A 19690-nucleotide genomic window follows, 5' to 3' on the forward strand; every position below is an offset into this window, starting at 1 on the left:
CTTTAAAGCTAGCCATCGTTGCCTTTGTTTGTTTATGCTTGAGACCGTTGGTTGTAGCATTTGCTACCAGAGCTCTGAGTGTTTTTTCTTGGTCTGTCATTTGTTTCTTTAAATTTACCACGCTTTGTGGCCATGATTTTGTTGAGTATTTTATAATTCTTATATTTCAGACAAGTTAACAATGAGTTGTCAGGTTTTATTCATAATGTTTGTGGCCAAATCAGCAGTTGCTCTAGTATGTTTGCATATTGCCGGCCAATACTTCCAAGCATGGCACTAACTCCATTTGACTTTTATGATATCATTTGCTGCTAATACTGGCTTGTTCGTTGGTATTTACAAGGCAATTAATGACTTGCCTTTATAAGAACATATAATTTCAGATATTAACTATTTCACGTGTATAACACTTTTTAAGTCTTATGATTTATTTTTCTATTAGTCTTGATCTTGATTTATACTGCTGCCACAAACCTTGCAGATTCATCTTTGACGAAACTGAACCAATAACACTTGATGGAAAATGATTATTATGCATATGGTGGGGAAACTTCTGACGAATCGGACGAGGAGGAGCTCTTTTTGACCTTCGCCATGTTTGTTCTTCTAAGATTGACCTTATTCGACCCATACCTAAACCTTTTGCAGCGGCGACGAATTCGAGATGGTTCACGGTCAGGTGTTCAATGGGTTGTTGAGCTAATAAATGGCCATCGAGATAGAATATTCGACAACCTTCGCATGAAAACTCCTCTTTTCCTACAATTACGTGACTTATTCCTTGAACGGGGCTATTGGGAGTCGCAGCCTACACAGCAGGTAGGAATGCATGAGTCTGTCGCCATTTGCCTTTTGTGCTTGAACCATAATGAGCGATATAGGGTGCTAGTCGAGAGATTTCAACATTATTCCGAGACAGTGGATCGCCATCTACAACGCTGCTTTCAATCTCTTGTTCGATTGGGATGCGACTTGGTCAGGACAATAGATTATCACACAATTCATCCAAGAATACAGAACAGTGCGCTGTTCTGGCCATAGTTTAAGGTTAGGAATTCAAAGTCCTAGTTAGTCATTATGAAAACCTGTTAAATATGTAACACTGGTCCATGTGATTAGGATTGCATTAAAGCTATTGATATAACACACGTATCAACTTAGTATAGAGTCGAAGACATGGATCATTACCGGAACAGGCATGACGGCTTATCACACAACATTCTAACCATGTGTGATCATAATATGAGATTCACTTATGTCAGTGTAGGGTGGGAGGGTAGTGTCCATGATTCTAGGATCTTACGAGATATTTTACTTGATCCTAATTGTGCATTTCCAATGCCACCAGCAGGTACGTGAAAATTAAATCATAAATCCTGGCCTAATTGAGTTTTCTTACAACTAAATTTGAGTTGTCACAATGAACATAACTATCTGTATATGATATGCAGGCAAATATTATGCGGTGAAAGCACTTTTCAACAGACGCCATGCATCGTTAAGAAACATTATAAAACGCGCATTTGATGTCTTAAAAAAGCAATTTTCGATACTAAAGAGGCTCATGCAGAACTATTTGATGGCAACACAAAATAACATTATCCTTGTTTATTATGTCTTGCACAACTTCATACGCGATCATGTTCCTAATGACGCATATTTTGTTGAAAAAGAAACTGTTGCAGTATTGACAGATAATTTAGACTAAGACAACCAAATGTTTGAACCACAACCACTTGATATGTCGACACAAGGAATTGCTGGCTGGAATACAGATAGAAGAGCAATAGCCGATCACATGTACTATCACCAATATTAGTAGAGCCCAATTGATCTCTCTCTCGTGGGGCTTTCAAACTAGAAGGGGGATTGTTGTTGTCTTTGTAATAATTAATGTTTCCACAGACAAATTAAATGACATGTAGTTTTGTGCAACCACCGTTTTGCTTATTTTTAATTGTACCATGAACAAATTAAGTATTTTAGAAAGGATATGCAACTAAGATTGATTAAAAATTTAACTGCTGTTTTTCAAAAATAGTGAATCCAAATACGTTTATTTTTTAAAAATAATATGTTTAGGAACGACAGCAATCCGAACGACAGCAATCCAAACAACATTTACTGTTTTCCAAAAAATGAACAGTAAAATTTTTGAAAAATACCCCAAAAAATAGCTAATCCAAATGTAGCCAACATGTTTGGATTCGTTGTTTTTAAAAAATAGCAGTTAAATTTTTAATCAATCTTAGTTGCATATCCTTACTAAAATACATAATTTATTCGTGGTACAATTAAAGATAAGCAAAACGATTGTTGCATAAGACTACATGCCATTTAATTTGTCCGTGAAAACATTAATTATTACAAAGGCAACAACAATCCCTATTATAATTAGAAAGTCCCACGAGAGAGAGATCAATTGGGTTCTACTAATATTGGTGATAGTACATGTGATCGACTATTGCTTTTCTATCTTCATTCCAGCCAGCAATTCCTTGTGCCGACATATCGAGTGGTTGTGGTCCAAACATTTTGGTTGCCCTAGTCTAAATTATCTGCCAATACTGCATCAGCTTCTTTTTCAACAAAATATGTGTTATTAGGAACATGATCGCGCATGAAGTTGTGCAAGACACAATAAGTAAGGACAATGTTATTTTGCGTTGCCATCAAATAGTTCTGCATAAGCCTCTTCAGTATCGAAAATTGCTTTTTCAAGACACCAAATGTGCATTCTATAATGTTTCTTAACGATGCATGACGTCTATTGAAAAGTGCTTTTACTGCCCGCTCCTGTGGGGTTCCCCATGCGCCCTTAAAGGGAGCTATAAATCCTGGCATATTTATGTATGTCGCATCCACTGCATAATATTTGCCTGCATATCATGTACAGATAGTTATGTTCGTTATGGCAACTCAAATTTAATTGTAAGAAACTCGATTAGGCAAGGATTTATTATTTAATATTCACGCACCTGCTGGTCGCATTGGAAAGACACAATTAGGATCAAGTAAAATATCTCGTAAGATCCTAAAATCATGAGCACTACCCTTCCACCCTACCTTGACATAAGTGAATCTCATATTATGGTCACACACGGCTAGAATGTTGTATGATAAGCCTTCATGCCTGTTCCGGTAACAATCCCTATTTTCGACTCTACACCAAGCTGATACTGTGTTCCAACAATAGCTCCAATGCAATCCTAATCACATGGGCCAGTGTTACATATTTAACAGGTTTTCATAATGACTAACTAGGATCTTGAATCCCTAACCTTAAACCATGGCCAGAACAGCGTACTGTTTTGTATTCTTGGATGAATTGTGTGATAATCTATCGGTCTCATCAAGTCGCGTCCCAATTGAACGAGAGATTGAAGGCAGCATCGTAGATGGCGATCCACTGTTTTGAAAGAATGTTGGAATCTCTCGGCTAGCACCCTATGTCGCTTATTATGACTCAAGCACAGAAGGCAAATGGCGACAGACTCATGAATTCTCACCCATTGTGTAGGGTGCAGCTCCCAATAGCCCCGCTCAAGCAACAAGTCATATAATTGCAGGAAAAGGGGAGTTTTCATGCGAAGGTTGTCAAATATTCTGTTTCGATGGCCGTTTATTAGCATACAATCCATTGAGCACCTGACTGTGAACTATCTCGGATTCGTCGCCGCTGCAAAGGATTTAGGTACGAGTCGAATAAGGCCAATCCTAGAAAAACAAACATGGCGAAAATCAAAAGGAGCTCCTTCTCGTCCGATTCATCAGAAGTTTCCCCACTGTATGCATAATGATCATTTTTCATCAAGTGTTTTTGGTTCAACTTCGTCAAAGGCGAATCTGCAAGGTTTATGGCAGTAGTATAGATCAAAATCAAGACTAATAGGAAAATAAATCATAAGACTTAAAAAGTGTTATACACCTGGAATAGTTAATATCTGAAATTATATTTTCTTACAAAGTCAAGTCATTAATTGCCTTGTAAATACCAACGAACAAGCCAGTGTTAATAGCAAATGGTATCATAAAAGTCAAATGGAGTTAGTGCCATGTTTAGAAGTATTGACCGGCAATATGCAAACATACTAGAGCAACTGCTGATTTGGCCACAAACATTATGACAACTCATAGTTAACTTGTCTGAAATATAAGAATTATAAAATACTCAACAAAGTCATGGCCACAAAGCGCAGTGAATTTAAATAAACAAATGACAGACCAAGAAAAAACACTTACAGTTCCGGTAGCAAATGCTACAACTAACGGTCTCAAACATAAACAAACAAAGGCAACGACGGCCAGCTTTAAAGAAGTGCTCCCGATGCACAAACCACTATAACGGCGGTGGGGGAGGGGGCTTCTGAGTGCCATGTTCTGGCGGGAGATAGCCTCGATGCTTCATAAAGGTGATGCGGTCGACGTCTGATCCAGCTAAATTCCAAATAGCCAGCTCTTGAGGGTCCTTCAATATTTCAACAGCGGACATTTTGGCTACGTAGGTCACGTTCTCTAATCCCCGAAGTTGAGCAATGACAACATTGTACTCCGATTTCTTCGATCCATCTCGGCCAGAACGATGCTTGGTCGAAGAGTTTACTAACACACTCATGCTGCTACTCTTCTTTCGACTAACAAGCGACTCAATGGTGTCAAGAGCCCTAAAGTATCTACCAGTCATTGAACCAGAGGCGGTAGACATAAGACTACCGCTTGATGCGTTACCAGACTTTCGCTTTCCTTTACCCTTCTTCCCTTTCTCTTCATTTGCCCCTAATACTTGTACATCAGCATCGCAGTCCGCATGGTCCAACCTGGGCTTTCCTCGTACACATTGTGCAGCAGTCTCCATCTCTTGCTCCTCGACTGAATGCGGGGGTTGTTTTCGAAGCCAGAGGTGAAGTCTCCCGTTGCGCCTTGATTGACAAATACTTCCTCAAGTAAATGATAGACTAAGCAGTCATTTTGAAATTTTAAAAATTTTGGGTTCATTTTGTACAAAAAACACAGCCAAAAGGGAGTTAATGAATTACCCCAGAATAGGAAAAAAAATGTGCAGCCAGATCTATTCTTTATTAAAATAGTTATATCTGCTTTATCTCGGCTCACTTGTTATCGTCCATAAGGAATGTAAACTTCTGGCTATCCCAATCCAATCCCGTTTCCTGCCTCTTGAAAGAAATGTACAGTTTGGTTAACTCTCGCATTGCATAGTATTTGCCTCTTATACTATCGCTTGTGAAGGAGGTGCCATATTGGCCATTCAACCGCCGTTGTATTTCAGGAACCACATAGTTAGAAATATTATTGTCCCTAATTTCATTAGCTCTATGCATGTTGACAAGGTGCTGGGCAAAGGAAATTTCGTACTCCCTAAAGAAATGCACACGCTCTGAACATCCGCGCCTTTGTTTTCTTATCTTAATTAACTCATAAACAAATCCAGAAACAAACAAAGAAATGCATTGACAGGCATGATTATTCAAGATACAGAGAGGACATACTTAATAATAACCAAACAGGAGGAGGAACAAGAATTACCTTGTAGTTGTTAGAAATGCGTTGCTTCAAATCGTTTTCCCCCTAAGCAGAAATGGATGAACGAGTAGTCTGAATGCTATTCTATTTCAATGCTGGTTTGATAAGGAAAAAATTACTGTCTGTAGGCAAGACATTGAACAAAGGGGAACTAAACAAATATATCTTTGACAGCACGGCGAGTAATAGGGGGCATGTAGCCTTAAATGACGGCAATCATACAAGTCAGATCAACCTGTTTTTTAGCACCCCACGAAGTATGAATTTAGACAGCCTACAACGTGTATCAGAAGTTGGAAAAAAAATTACATGCCTTAAATAGCATTAGCCAGTGACATTGAGGAAAAAACACAATAGTAGAAGAATATTATGGCAACATGAGTTCACTTTGCAATTAAACAAGGCAAGACAAAATCCTTGTGTGTGATATGAAAAATCATAGTAGAAAGCTCTAACTCGAGTTACAAATCCACCTCCTATCCAACTACTAATATTCAACATACCATGGTACTATGATTTTGCAGAATCTGCAGCCATAGAAATATTTCTTACTTGTTTTGTTGAATCAACTTCAATAATGACTGAGCTGAAGTATTTTGCACTAATTGATTGAGATTCAATAAGCCGCTAAAGTAACCAAGCAGTCAATGATGTGCTTGATCAAGGATTTAATCAGTAACAGTTGGGTTTTAACTGTTCCCTGGGGAACAAGTCGGAATTGAGACTAACTAGGACCTTAAAAATTCAGGATGCATTATCGTCTACGCAATCATTTGCTAGCCGATTAACGACACAGCTTACTGGCAAACCATTGGCACTTGACAGCACAACCCCAAGATGAAAAGCCACTGCCAACCAGAACAATAAAATCTCCAATGCAAAGTATGAGAGACATTAAGCGTAAAAGCACATAATTTACATTTTCAAAGTAAGATAAAAAAGGGGGAAACACATGATAGAAGTAAATTCGTTTTTTTGGGTAGCAAGTTAAGTATCAGCAAACAAACAGGTGGGGTGTTGAATTTCTGCTAAGAAGCAACAAACAACCTGGATGAATTGCTCTCATATTTAATAGTAGAGTAGATTATACCCTAAAAATAGCAAAGGTCAATTGTAATTTAAATCGTTTCTTTAACGGAAAAGAAAAAAAAAATGAAAACCTATGGAACTATTTGCAATCCAGTAAACAAAGGGGAGACTTACCACAAAAGCAAATTCGATGGGTAAGGAATGAGAATTCTATCGTACTCCAGTTATCTGTCAGTGTGATGTCGAACCGAAATTAGCAAACGACAGGAGTGGGTCGGTTGACAGAATCGCAAATGGGTGAGGAGTTCCTTGATGCCTCTCGAACTCTTGCAACGAGTCGGCACGCCAAATGTATAAAAACACGTGAGGAGCGGCGGAAAGGCACAACTTAGTCGAAGAGCTTTCTTTAGATCTCCAATAGTAGAAGGAGAGAAAAACAGAGTTTGGATTAAAGCGGCGTTCTGTCTCAATTGGGAATGGGTTGTGTTTTAGGGTTGAGTAGTCAGTGCTGTCAAATACAACACAATTGGACTTCGTGCAAACGACGTAGGTCTGCCTCAGTTTCATTGTGCACTAAATTGTTATTGGTTCACAGTATTTGTGTCGCAGAAAGACAAGAATAGTTTTTGGAAATAATTGCAAATCCAAACGGAGCTATTTGTTTGTGAATGATAGCAATCCAAACAACATTTACTGTTTTCCAAAAAATAAACAGTAAATTTTTTGAAAAACATCCCAATAATTCAAGCGTGCATCTTTAAAATATGAGCCCAAAAAGATGTCACACACGAGACATCTTTGAAATGAACCCAAAAAGCAGCCTGTAACACACGAGACTTTTCCAACTTCAATCCAGTTGAAACACGACTTATCCTCTACTGCGGCGTAATCTTTACATTACATTAGATGATTTGAATCCTCCTCTTCAGCTTTTCTACAATCTACGCTAAAACTTGAATCGGACTACTAGCACTCTAGTAGTAGAAGATCACAAGATTCTTCCAAAGAATGGCTCAGCAACCCAATATAGCCATCATTGGAGCTGGGATTTTTGTTAAAACTCAATACATTCCCAGATTAGCTGAAATCTCTAATCTCTTTGTACTCAAAGCTATTTGGAGTCGGTCTGAGGTTCTTTAAGATTTCGTCTTCTTTTTCTTTCGTTACTGGTAATTGTTATCATGCATTTTCTTGAAAGAAAAGGGAGGAAAATGGTCGTTGAGAAGGGAAGAATTTAGTGGAAAGTTTCCTTTTTTTTCCTTGGATTTACTTTTCAATTTAACTTTGGGATGAAATAGCAAAAGGGATTTTCTTGTTTCACGCATTAAATCTATTTCGTTGCAAATTCTTGGAGGTTTGTGATGGAAGCGTTTTGTAATTGTGTTTCTTGCAAATGTGATTTGAGGAAAGTTTTATATATTTGCAATATTGTTTTTTTTTTTTCAGTTTTGGGAACTTGCATCGGGATTTTGACTGAGAAATTCTTGCAGGAATCAGCTAGAGATGCTGTTGAGGTTGCTAGAAAGTTTTTCCCGGAAGTGGAATGTAAGTGGGGTGATGGGGGACTTGATGAGATAATCAAGGACAGTTCCATTATTGGTGTTGCTGTAGTTCTGGCTGGCCAGATTCAGGTAAATTTGAATGTTCCCTATATAAATTATTTGTCAATAAAAATAGGTATTTGGGGTGTTAGGTACCGGAAAATGGTACTACTATAATTTTTATTTGACATTTTCTAATTTTGCCATGTTTTTTATGTTTGCATCCCTCTGATCGTAGTTTTGATTTAGGTAGCATTTGTGTTGTTGTGATTGTCTGGCGTATTGTTGCAGATATTTGATAGCTATTTCTCCCGCTCCCCAAGAGTAAAGAATGTAGCTTGTTTGTTTTTTGGAATAAAGAATTTTGCTTAGTTAGCTATAAGTATGTTAAAGTCTACCTGTCTTAAACAAAGTTTGTCTTGCTGTTGTCTGAATTTGAAGGTAGAGACAAGATAGTTCCATTTATTGTTTTGTAGTTTTCATTTTATGTGTTTACTCATGAAGTAAAATTTACTCTATGGAAAACTTATGTACATTCTTTGTAAACCAATAAAATGTTCACATTTTACACGGATTTCGTTGGTCTGCAAATGCTCTCATTTAATAACAAATGAATGTAAGGTATTGATTTAAAAAGGTCAGTTGAACAGAAAAGTCAACAAGAATCTTCAACATAATATGTTGGCAGTTCAAAACCCATTGAAATTTGACATGTTAGATTCTAAAAATTCACCAACTTTGTTTCACAACCCACTGCAGCTTTTCGTTAATTTAATAGCGTGTAATATGGGTCTTATTGTTAATTAGCGATATTACTATCATGGATGAGAACTCTTGTTCCCTATTTGGGTGTCAAACTTTGTAAAAACCACAGCAATAATCTGTAATTGGTGTTTGGAATTGATGACCAGAAACTTTAAACATGTACTTCATATAAAACTAATCTGCGCTATTTTATTACTGCAGTTCATGGTGTCATGCTACTAAATGCCTTTCGTTTATCCATGTAAATTAACTCATGCAGGTGGATATGTCATTGAGGCTGCTGAAAGAAGGAAAGCATGTCCTTCAAGGTAGTTTCAAGTTGAATTCTATCTCAGCAGGCATTTTTTCTTTTCTTAATATATAGACATTATGAAGCTTTTGTATTACAATTATAAACACCATAATAGTGTACTTATGTCTTGAATTTTATTCCATCTACTGTTAACTTTTGTACAGAATAATAGATTTTCTAGTCTTGTTCAATCAACTGACAAGGGGATGTTCTTTTCATGCACATTTTATTGCTTGGAAAAATGTTGGTGCTGAAGAGAAACCAGCTACAGCTTGTAAGTAGAACAGTATCTAAAAGCATATATCTCTTTCGTTCTGCAAATTCTGTTGCACTTTACCTCTTGAAAGTTGACAATATAAAAAGTGTTGCTCATGATCTTTAAGTGAAAATGTTATATATTCCATACCAGCATCTATAGCAATATGAAACTGCATAATCTTATCTGTTTTAGCTAATACGTAGATAACAAAGAGTTCTAGAGAGCAAAATTGGTATAAGCACACAACATCTTGTTCTAGACAACCATTTGGCACAAAGATTAGTACAATTATGATACTCTCACTATCTGAACTGAGGAATATCTTCTATTCTCCACCTAAGAGTAAACTCACACTTAAGATAATATTTTAGGTTGTCAGCCTATCAGGCCAATAATAAAAACTTCTTGGGCTCTCTTACACTTTGCGTGGAGTTGGAAGTATCTATTCTAGTTTCTTCTACTTGCTCTTGTGATGTCTTAAACGGCTGAAGAACAGATCGGCACAGAACTCCTTAGCCTTTGCAGATGGGTAATGGAGTCATCTTAGGGAATTTCTGTAACTGAAATTTTTATGGCAGCATTTATATTTCTAGATCCATTTTCCCCCTTTTCTGTAGTACATCTTATTTATACATCTACTTCAAACACTTCTCTTTCATCAACAACCATCGTTCTTGCTGATTCAGTTCAGCAGCCTAAGCGAATGCTACATAAAGTATCTATATTACGCAAATGGCGAGTCACCCTGTCTGCATGGAAGGGGAAGCTAGTCATATCTGGCAGCCACTTGGTTGTTTCTGTTGTATCTCCTTCATTGTCTTAATAAATGATGTCATCTAGCGCCATATGGGATTCAAGTCCCACATTTGGTTTTGATACTATCTCTATAGGTAAATTCCTTTTCAAACCATAAAATGTCAAAAGGAAAACATTGTATCCAACTATTCAAACTTTGTGAAGAAAAAATGGCTGCCATTGTACCCTTGAATTTGCCATCCAAAGCCTGGAACAGATGGATGGATGTATTGGTGATGCCATAATTCATAAAGTTTAGAACTACCCTCCATGTCTAACCTTTGGAAATAGTTCATGGAGTCAGTGAGATGGCCAGCTAAAATAAAAGAAATTATTGAGAGTGTGGAAAAGGTAATTATCGACTACGTCCATATGTCAATGTATCACTCTGTAGATTGCATTTCCATGTTTCAAATATCAACTATATATTTTACATCTTGAACAAGTCCAAGGAAAAAGCACAAGTTGCCAGAATATGCAGTTGCAAAACTTGTAATGGAGTCCTTTCTCAAGAGAACCTTTTAATGAAGTTCCCCCTTCCACAAGCAAGAAGCAGTACTTGCTGTGATATAAAAAGAAAAAAGGAAGCGATATGGGCCAACTCTTGATTGTTCCACAGGCTTCTAAGTGGGAGGTCTTGAACCTAGGACCTCCTACTTACAATCCCTACCCCCTTACCACGCAACCCAACCCTCCCCCCTTCCGCAGGCTTTTGTTATTTTTTCTCGTTACAGTTGGCTGCTTCACAGCTAGAGTGAAGGTTGCTAAGTCAGGAAACTATATTCAGTTGGTTGTTTGGAAGTTCCCGAAGGGCTTGTTATCAATGAATGGAATATTACTGCATATTTGTCAATTTTGTCCTTAATTCATTCCAAGCTAAATAAACAGGCAGTAGAGAGTCTTTTTGTAAATAGTGCATCTGACCCACTCATCGCTTAGTTGCTGTACCATTTCTGGCATTTTACTAAGATTTATAACCATGATATTCATTTCATATAAACTTGACATATCCATATTTATGTAGCCATTGATGAAGCGGAAGCTGCACTGTCCTCCTACCATTCTTTGCGGACCCACTTGCCTTTTCAACCTGTTTGGGCAGTTGCAGAAAATTATCGTTTTGAACCAGCTTTTGAGGAGGTTGTTCTTTTTTGCATACTGGACTCCATTTTTGATTTCGCATCTTTCGTAAATAAATGGTAATTTTTATTTGTTATTGTAGAGCAAAAAGCTAATGGCTGAAGTTGGAGATGTGATGAGTATCCAAGTTATTATTGAAGGATCAATGACTAGCTCAAATCCGTACTTCTCAAGTTCTTGGAGACGCAACTTCACTGTAAGTATGTTTTTAGCCAATCTTATCCCTGTGCCTTCAGGTTATGAATAACCATTCCTTTGTTTGGTATACTGATTCATGGAAGAACATTGTCTTGCTCGATGTTTTATTGACACGTATAAGCAATTTAAATACACAAAAATACTCCTGTCCTAAAATTGGTTTAACTCTAGCCAGTCTGGTCCTTTGTGAATTCAGAACTATCACGTATCTGCATAATCTATTTTAAGTTCTTGTCTGCTGATGATTACTGGCTAGAGATGATTTATTTAGACAATTTCATATGGCATGGGATGAAGCTTTTGTTGATTTGACTTGTTTTCTACTTGCTGCTTTATTTACATTCTGGCAGGGTGGTTTCATTCTTGACATGGGGGTTCATTTTGTCGCAGGATTGAGGATGGTAAGTTGATTTTTTCACTCTGAGGAACCATTGTTGATCTAATTTCCTTGTATGTCTAGCATTATGCACTTTAGAATTCCAATGTGATGCACTGGAGTTGTTGATTATCACTTTTTCTCTCTCCATTTTATATTTAACAAATTAAGTTCTCTAACTCTTAAATCTATCAAGGGTTTTAAATAATCCATCAGTTGTACTTGACATTTCTGGAAAAGAAACTAGGTTAACTTTAAAACTCAACCATGTTTTCCAAATTGTAATAGTTTTTTTCTGGATAATAAAGGAGCTGTTATCTGAGTACTTTAGGAAAGAATAAGTACAAAGAGTAAAGAAAGTCGGAAGGTGGTTGGTTTGAGGTAATATGAAGCAGGATTCCCCATTTGAAATTCTTCTATCTGGTTCTCCCATAAATACTCAGCTACAGAAATTACTGCAATAGGTATCAGTACTTTGGCAGAGAAGAGCCGGTCTTAAATGTTGCTATAGTCAAGAACATAATTTCTGCATGGTCAGTGAACTCGTAGATAATAACCTAATAGATTTCTTAATGGAGACCAATTATTTGGAGTAGGATTAAGAATCGCACTCACACTGGGGAAATGAAAATGATTCTCGACAAAAAAATAAACCTTTATATTTGCTTGTTATAGTTCCTTTCACACTTGACAGGAACTTTGACTTTGTCTTGGATTCGGTGCTTTAGATTTAGATAGCTTGATAACCTATAGGATGTACAAAGGTACAATTGAAATTTTAATTATTGCAGTGAATTCATATACAGACAGCTGTTTATTGCATTTCTGAGAGACTTCTACTTGTTACCTTTTCTTCTTTTGAAATTGTAGCAGCAGTAAAAATGTTACTGTAAACCTGCAGGGTGCTTTGGGTCTGTTTCTGGAATCATTGTCAATGATTATCCTGTTAATATGGTGTCTTTTATTTTTCCACTAAAATTTTTCTAAATATATTTCCATTAACTCACAGCACAATTCTCTTACAACCTATAATGCATCATTTAAAAATAAATTGCTGTTCAAGTAGGAAAGGAAGAGGAACAGACTAAAACTGCAACCTATAATGCATCTTTTAAAAATAAATCAAGTTCTTACCCACAATAGTTACATGCTTCGTGATGCAATATTTGTTACTTTATCTGCCTAAATAGTTCCACAAGGTACTCAAGCATAAGTTGCAACAAATCATTTTCTATGCTACAAAGTATTGCTTATAGGTGTATGCTTTAATTTGATTTCTGCTTTCTGAATGAGCAGCTTGTTGGATGTGAGGTGTCCTCGGTGTCAGCCTTGACTTCTCATGTAGATTTGACTTTGCCTCCCCCTGATAACATCTCATCTACGTTGTAAGTTTCTCAAGCATAATTTGATGACAGTAGTGATGGAATAATAGCTGATTGGGAATTCTTGTCTCTTTAGTCAACTGGAGAATGGCTGCACTGGAGTTTTCGTGCTGGTGGTATCATCGAGATCACCAAAGGCATGCAGTAAATATATGCCTCTAAATCACTCATTTTCCACTCATTTTGTTTGAATAAGTTCTTTGTCTACAGAATACCTTGATTTTTTTACTGTATCTAATGCAATAGTTATGCCATTTTTCATTAGATACTCTGGCGAGTTGTGGGTCTAAATGGAACACTTCAAATTGAGAGGGGTAACCAAGATGGAAAGCATGGGTACTTGGTAATCAATGGCTTCTTGATATCTTGTACTATCAAAATTCCTAAGACCTAGGATGTCAGCTTCTTATTTTCTTTAGGTATAATTTCAAAAGCACTGCAAGCTTTCCCAGCTTTGCCATTTCAGTTTCTTGATAATGTGGCAGGTTACTCTTTACCTCGCTAATGGGCAGAATAAGAGCTTCTTCCACCCATTTAGTGGGGTTACTGAAGAACTAAAGGCTTTCCTGTCCGAAATTTCTCAGGCTACTCTAAAGGTAACTCAAATAGTTAAACTTTTACTCGATATTATGTAAATTTTTTGCTGAAGTAATTCTATGTTCTTAATCGTAGTGTATCATTTGAATTATTTGTCCCAATGTGTCACATAGCTCGACAACGTTGTTTGACGATCTTTTCCTTTTCTGGGTAAAATGTTATGTCATTGTCTCTAATTGTTGGAAAAGTCTAATTTCTCCCTCTAGTTTGCGAAACATCATCAACCCCTTTGCTTTTTTCAAACTTAAGATGAATGACTTCTGTTTTTATTGAATTTTATGTGGACATAGCTATAGTTTTCTAAATATTGCCTTATAAACTATTCTCAAGTGTCGTTTTTAAATATTTTTGAGCAATCACTAGAACATGTAAAGTGGTTTTCAACCAATACCACCTTTCCTGTGCCTCAACCTTCTTCAAGATCCGTCCCCCAGCCCTCTTCACCAACAACTGCTGCAGCTCATGGGAGTAGGAAGGTTTCTACAACATTAAACAATAATATTAACCTATGCACTTAACAAACTTTTTTGTCCTATGGAGTATAATGCTTTGATAAAACTTGATTCTTGTCCATTATCAACATTTCAAACTTAAATTGCAGGAAGCCACTTAGCACTTGCTTTTTCCTTGGCCACAGCTTTATTGAATGTGCAATGGATATCATGTTATGTGTTGCCTCTAGCTGTTGGCAAAGTCTAATTTCTCCCTCTAGTTTGTGAATTGTTAACCCTGCACCTCCTCTATTGTTAAATCTTAGGATGAATGACTTCTGCTATCTTCAATTTTTATGTGGTCACTACAACAGTATACTGAAACTGCCCTTTTAATTATTCTTAAGTGTACTTCTAAAACATTTTTGAGTCATTTGTGAGCAATGTGCACAAATAGTTTTTAACCTTACTTCTCCAGTGCCTTAACCTTCTTCAATAATTTTATTCCCCTGCCTGCTTCATAACCACCTGCAGTGGCTCATGAAAGTAGAAAATTTTCTACAACGTTGAACAAAAGTATTCACTTTACTTACAAAATTTTTTGTCTTAAGGTTCATAATACTTAGATTTAACTTGATGCTTGGAAGTTATTAATAATTCAAACTTAAACTGCGGGCAGCTACTCTCTCAGCTATGGTATCTTAAAGATTTTATTGGTTGGGCACCTTTGATTCAATTTGTGGAGGATAAAACACTTATGTCTAATTCTTGGTGGAGTTATAATCAATATTTAGGAGACATTTACCCCTTTGTCGTGCTTGTACTCTCTCTCACAAGCAAGATTTATGTGTATTTTAATGTAAATTAGTGAACGGTATAATTCATGTGTAATGTACAATCCTTTTGATTGTTGCAGAAGGATAGTAGCTATGAAGTGGAACGCCGCTTGTCATTTGTGGAAGGTGTCAGGGATGTTGCTGTTTTGGATGCAATGCTTGAATCTGGAAAGAGGCAAGGCGCTCCTGTACAAGTGAAGAGATTTTAGATTCAAATTGTTGATTCACCTGTCCCACTATAGCATTGAGTTCCATTAAGATCCTCCAGCTAGGAACAGAGCGCATATTAAGAATAAAACTAGTCTGAGTCTGGAATCTCTCTCTTTACCTATAGATACACAATTTGAACATGCATGTACTTGTACATGTAAGACTTACAATGTCTTAGTGGCTAGTCACCTTATAAGGAAAGGCATGTTACTCGTTCGCTGTTTGCAGATTCTGTCCTTATTGCATATTATTTGGACCGTAAATGGAGCAACTTCTTGATAAGTTACATCATTGGAGAGTTTTGTGGAGTTTTAGGAACTGCAACTTCTGTGACATTCATAAGCAAATTTATTCTGCTAGGGATTGAGTTGCATAAATTGGTACAGTTACTTAAGTGGCTTGACTGAAAGATGCAAAGAGAATATTTTGTCTGAAAACAAACTTCTGGTCCAAAGTAGAATCTTCTCCCTAAATTTAGCTTTGACATTTACAATCAGGACTTGTCATTTAGTTGTGGCACAAGGCATGATAATTGTTGAAGATTGTTGAAGAGTTATTCTTTAACTGGATGAAGTGGAATGACTAATTAAGAACTCTATTTAGATAGAATCTGATATTGGAGCTGCCATCTTTATCCTCTGTCACGTTATATCTTGTAACCCCCTGGTTTTCCTAATTGGAGTATCGTGATATCTGAAGTCACTGCATCATTCTCTTTGTACCTAACTAATTGTTGTTATTTAGTGCTTATGAGACCTTTCTTTTAGGGTCTTTAACCTGATAACTGGATTGAGGACTAATTTAGTGTTGTGGTCCTAGAAGGTGAAGAACAGTTACTGTGCATGTGCTGACATTGGTTGCTGCGTAGATGTTGTTTCCTATCAGGCTTGCATGTGTTCAATTTTACTGTGTAATGTGACTACATGCTAGGCAAATTGCAGACAAACTTCTTTAAGTTGTGGACTAAAGTAATATCTCGTTTATGCTCTTTACTAACGTTTTATGAGAACTTGACCGCATCTAAGACATTTCAGGGAAAAGCATCCCCAACAATTTTGGACTTCTTTTCATTTACCTTCTTTCACCTCCCCTGACTTTTACTTCATTTGTTTATTCTTTTTTGGTAAATTGCATATCAATTGCCTTGCAACACTAGATAAATAAGTGGTGTCCGAAGTGTTAAATGGGGAAAGCAAATAAATGCAAGGTAGTAGGAGAATATACATGAATTTGTTATAGATGGAAACCTAGTGCAGAAAAAGTCCTTTTGCCCTCTTCCCATACATCCCTTATCCCCAACAATCCGTTGCCCAGCGCCATGTCAATAAACCCCTGCCAAAAAGGTAAGGAGGGAGAGCAAAGTCTGCAAAAATTAGAAATTGGGTTAGTGTACTGGATCGATCTTGGAGAGAGCTTGTATGCCTGGCAAACCTAGGAGGGCAATGGTTCAAGAGACATTAAGCATCTGGGGTTTGTAGAGGAGGTGGTAAAGGAAGGAAAGAGCACGGATCAAGAAGATACAGGAAATTTAAGCAAGGTAGGAGGATAGGGAAACAGAGGAATGTGTCTATATAGTAAATGGTGATCTCTAAATAACCATTTTCAATAATTAAATAGACACATGCAACACAACACTACGTTAAAACATGAAAAACATGTTTTTAATGTGTAGTTTAGTTGGAAAATAAAACGAAGAATTGAGATAGTAGTAGATCAAAGAGTTTAAAATATGTTTCTTATAGTTGAATACAGTATCCAAGTGAATAATCTTTCTTTTTTTTTTAATGTTCCAGGATGGTTCTTTTAAATGAAGCGTTTAGTTGTTCACGAGCAAAGTTGCATATATTTAAACGGCAAAGTTGAAGAATACTATGTTTCAAGTGTTAACCTTAAGGTGAAACTATTCTTTCCAAACACCAAATCTCCTCTATTTTTAACTTAGTTGCGTTTCACATAAATTCTGCATATGATAAACAATTTCCAGGAATGCATTGCTTGAATATGAACCTGGTTCTAACAAGCTTACATGCCCATGATTTTCAAAAACAATTCTTTGCAATGAAATTGGGTGTTGAAGGACCCTTGGAAACATAATGGGTAAAATATGTCAATTTATTAGCATTCGATATTGAAAAGGAAAAATCGTTTAAAACGTCATTCACATTTTGTAAAATGACTTTTTTCGTGTCTCACTTTTAAAAGTGTAATTTTACGTCCCTTACAAATTCATATTGGTCAATTTTGGTCTCTACCTATGTTTCCGACTAATTTTTGGTTGGAATTCGTCACGTGCCTTGCATGTGATTATTTTTTGGGGGTAAAATTATCAAATCAAAATTTACATAATCCATCTATAGTTCCTTACATTTCACAAAATGAATTGTTTCGTCCCTCACATTCACAAAATAAATTTTTTCATCTCTCATTGACCATGTACACAAATAATTTTTTTTTAATTCATGTATATATCTATTTGATTTCACATGAATAGTACGAATAGTATATAATATATTTCTATTTGATTTCACCTAAATAGACTAATTGTAGTTGTACATATACTATTCAGTATATATATATATATATATATATATATGGGTTTAAATCTAATAATTTTGTTTTAAACCCATATATATTTATATTTGATTTCACCATGTAAATTTATTTAATATTTGCAACCTTTTCTATTTTGGTAATAATTCATTTTTTAAGTTATGTAATAAGACCATCTAATTAATTAGTGTTAATTCGAATTTTATAGTCATGCTAACAAATTGCAATTTAAATCTGAAATTTTTACTCGCTACCTTTAAGACCAACAGTTGAATTGCTTACCTTACGATTATTTTAAGATTTAAAAGTTTCAATCACTTACTTCATTTTGTCATACTTTTCCTTTGTTTATTTTTTCTGTCCAAATTTAATTCAATATAAATGCTTAATAATGTTTAGAATTAAGTATCTTCTTTGTTTTCAATTTTCGAGTAAAAGGAATGAACATGAGTAAAAAAACTAACAATTTTTTTAAACCCCTGTATATATCTATTTTAATTTTACTTGAACAGTACGTGCATGTGAAATCAAATAAGATATATGACATGCTATTCATATTGTTAAGGTGAAATCAAATAGATATATTAATTTTAAAGAAAAATATTCGTACAAATGATCAATGAGGGATGAAAATTTTATTTTGTAAAATATGAGGGATGAAAAAAAATTTATTTTGCGAAATGTGAGGGACAAAATAATTCATTTTGTGAAATGTGAGGAATTATGGATTTGATTATGTAAACTTTGATTTGACAATTTTGCCCTTAAAAAATGATTACAAGCAAGGCACGTGGTGGATTTCGATAAAAAACTAGTCAAAAACTTAGATAGGGACCAAATTTAACCACTGTGAATTTGTAAGGTACATAAAAGTACACTTTTAAAAGTGATGGATGTTTTGAACGATTTTTTCTACTGAAAATGACTAGACCAAATGTGTCATCCAAACAGACCCAAAATATAGAGGATTAAAACTGTAATTTGCTCTTAGTACAATCATAAGCATTGAATTGTTTCAGCTAATACCCTCACTTCATTATTAGCATTCTTTTCATCCCAAACTTATATTTCCCTAAATTCTTGTTTCAAAGGTGAACCCCCTGATGGTCCTACAAATGTTTATACTAAACTTTGCAGAATCTTCATCATAAGCTTCTTAATTACTGATGGACATTTTTTTGATAAAAAGTAAATTTCATTAATAAATTACTGAAATCGTCCCGGACGAATTGATGTACATCATTGATCTAATGTAGATTAACTGCAAAAATTGGTGGAATGCTAATTTGTTGGCTAAAAGATAAGATTGGAATTGCATGGGATGAACTCCAATTGAGCATGACGATGACATGTATATAGTGTCTAAACCAACAACACCTAACACTACTTCTTTCTCATAATTATTTCTCATCTGTAATTGAAAAGGACATTGGACAGCTACACAAACCTCTACATTTTCTTACCAGCCTATAATAGAAGACTATAGACTATATGGAAATGAATGCAGCACGTTACCCCTTGAGTCTTGAAGTTGATTTTGGACCCATGAAAGCTCCAATTCATAATTAATAAAACTTTCAATTCAAAGTATGGAACGCTTTGATTTCGTAGTAAACGACATATAATTAGTTGAGCTGCCTATATGGCTTTTAGATTGTGTATATGCTTAAGTTGTGTTACCTAATTTAGAAGGTCGAAGTTCCAAAGTGAGAAATGAGAAATTGAGCACTCGATAGATCTTTAATTCA

The 19690-nt window shown here is 35.8% G+C and overlaps 2 protein-coding genes across 2 annotated transcripts; one reads left to right on the plus strand and one right to left on the minus strand.

The window, feature by feature from the left end:
- Nucleotides 1-2544: 2544 nt before the first annotated feature.
- On the minus strand, nucleotides 2545-3087 carry LOC113767945. The gene is made up of 2 exons (XM_027312154.1): nucleotides 2979-3087; nucleotides 2545-2879 (listed from the first exon to the last, which is right to left on the minus strand). The coding sequence occupies exons 1-2, from the start codon at nucleotides 3085-3087 to the stop codon at nucleotides 2545-2547; spliced, it is 444 nt and encodes a 147-aa protein (XP_027167955.1).
- Nucleotides 3088-7386: 4299 nt separating this feature from the next.
- Nucleotides 7387-15683, plus strand: LOC113761643 (uncharacterized oxidoreductase ORF334). The gene is made up of 12 exons (XM_027304720.1): nucleotides 7387-7701; nucleotides 8061-8201; nucleotides 9136-9184; nucleotides 9425-9442; nucleotides 11247-11362; nucleotides 11445-11558; nucleotides 11911-11961; nucleotides 13233-13321; nucleotides 13395-13455; nucleotides 13584-13661; nucleotides 13804-13914; nucleotides 15263-15683. The coding sequence occupies exons 1-12, from the start codon at nucleotides 7579-7581 to the stop codon at nucleotides 15389-15391; spliced, it is 1080 nt and encodes a 359-aa protein (XP_027160521.1). The 5' UTR covers nucleotides 7387-7578; the 3' UTR covers nucleotides 15392-15683.
- Nucleotides 15684-19690: the final 4007 nt, after the last annotated feature.

The sequence above is a fragment of the Coffea eugenioides genome, chromosome 1 (assembly GCF_003713205.1).
Source record: "Coffea eugenioides isolate CCC68of chromosome 1, Ceug_1.0, whole genome shotgun sequence".
NCBI lineage: Eukaryota > Viridiplantae > Streptophyta > Magnoliopsida > Gentianales > Rubiaceae > Coffea > Coffea eugenioides.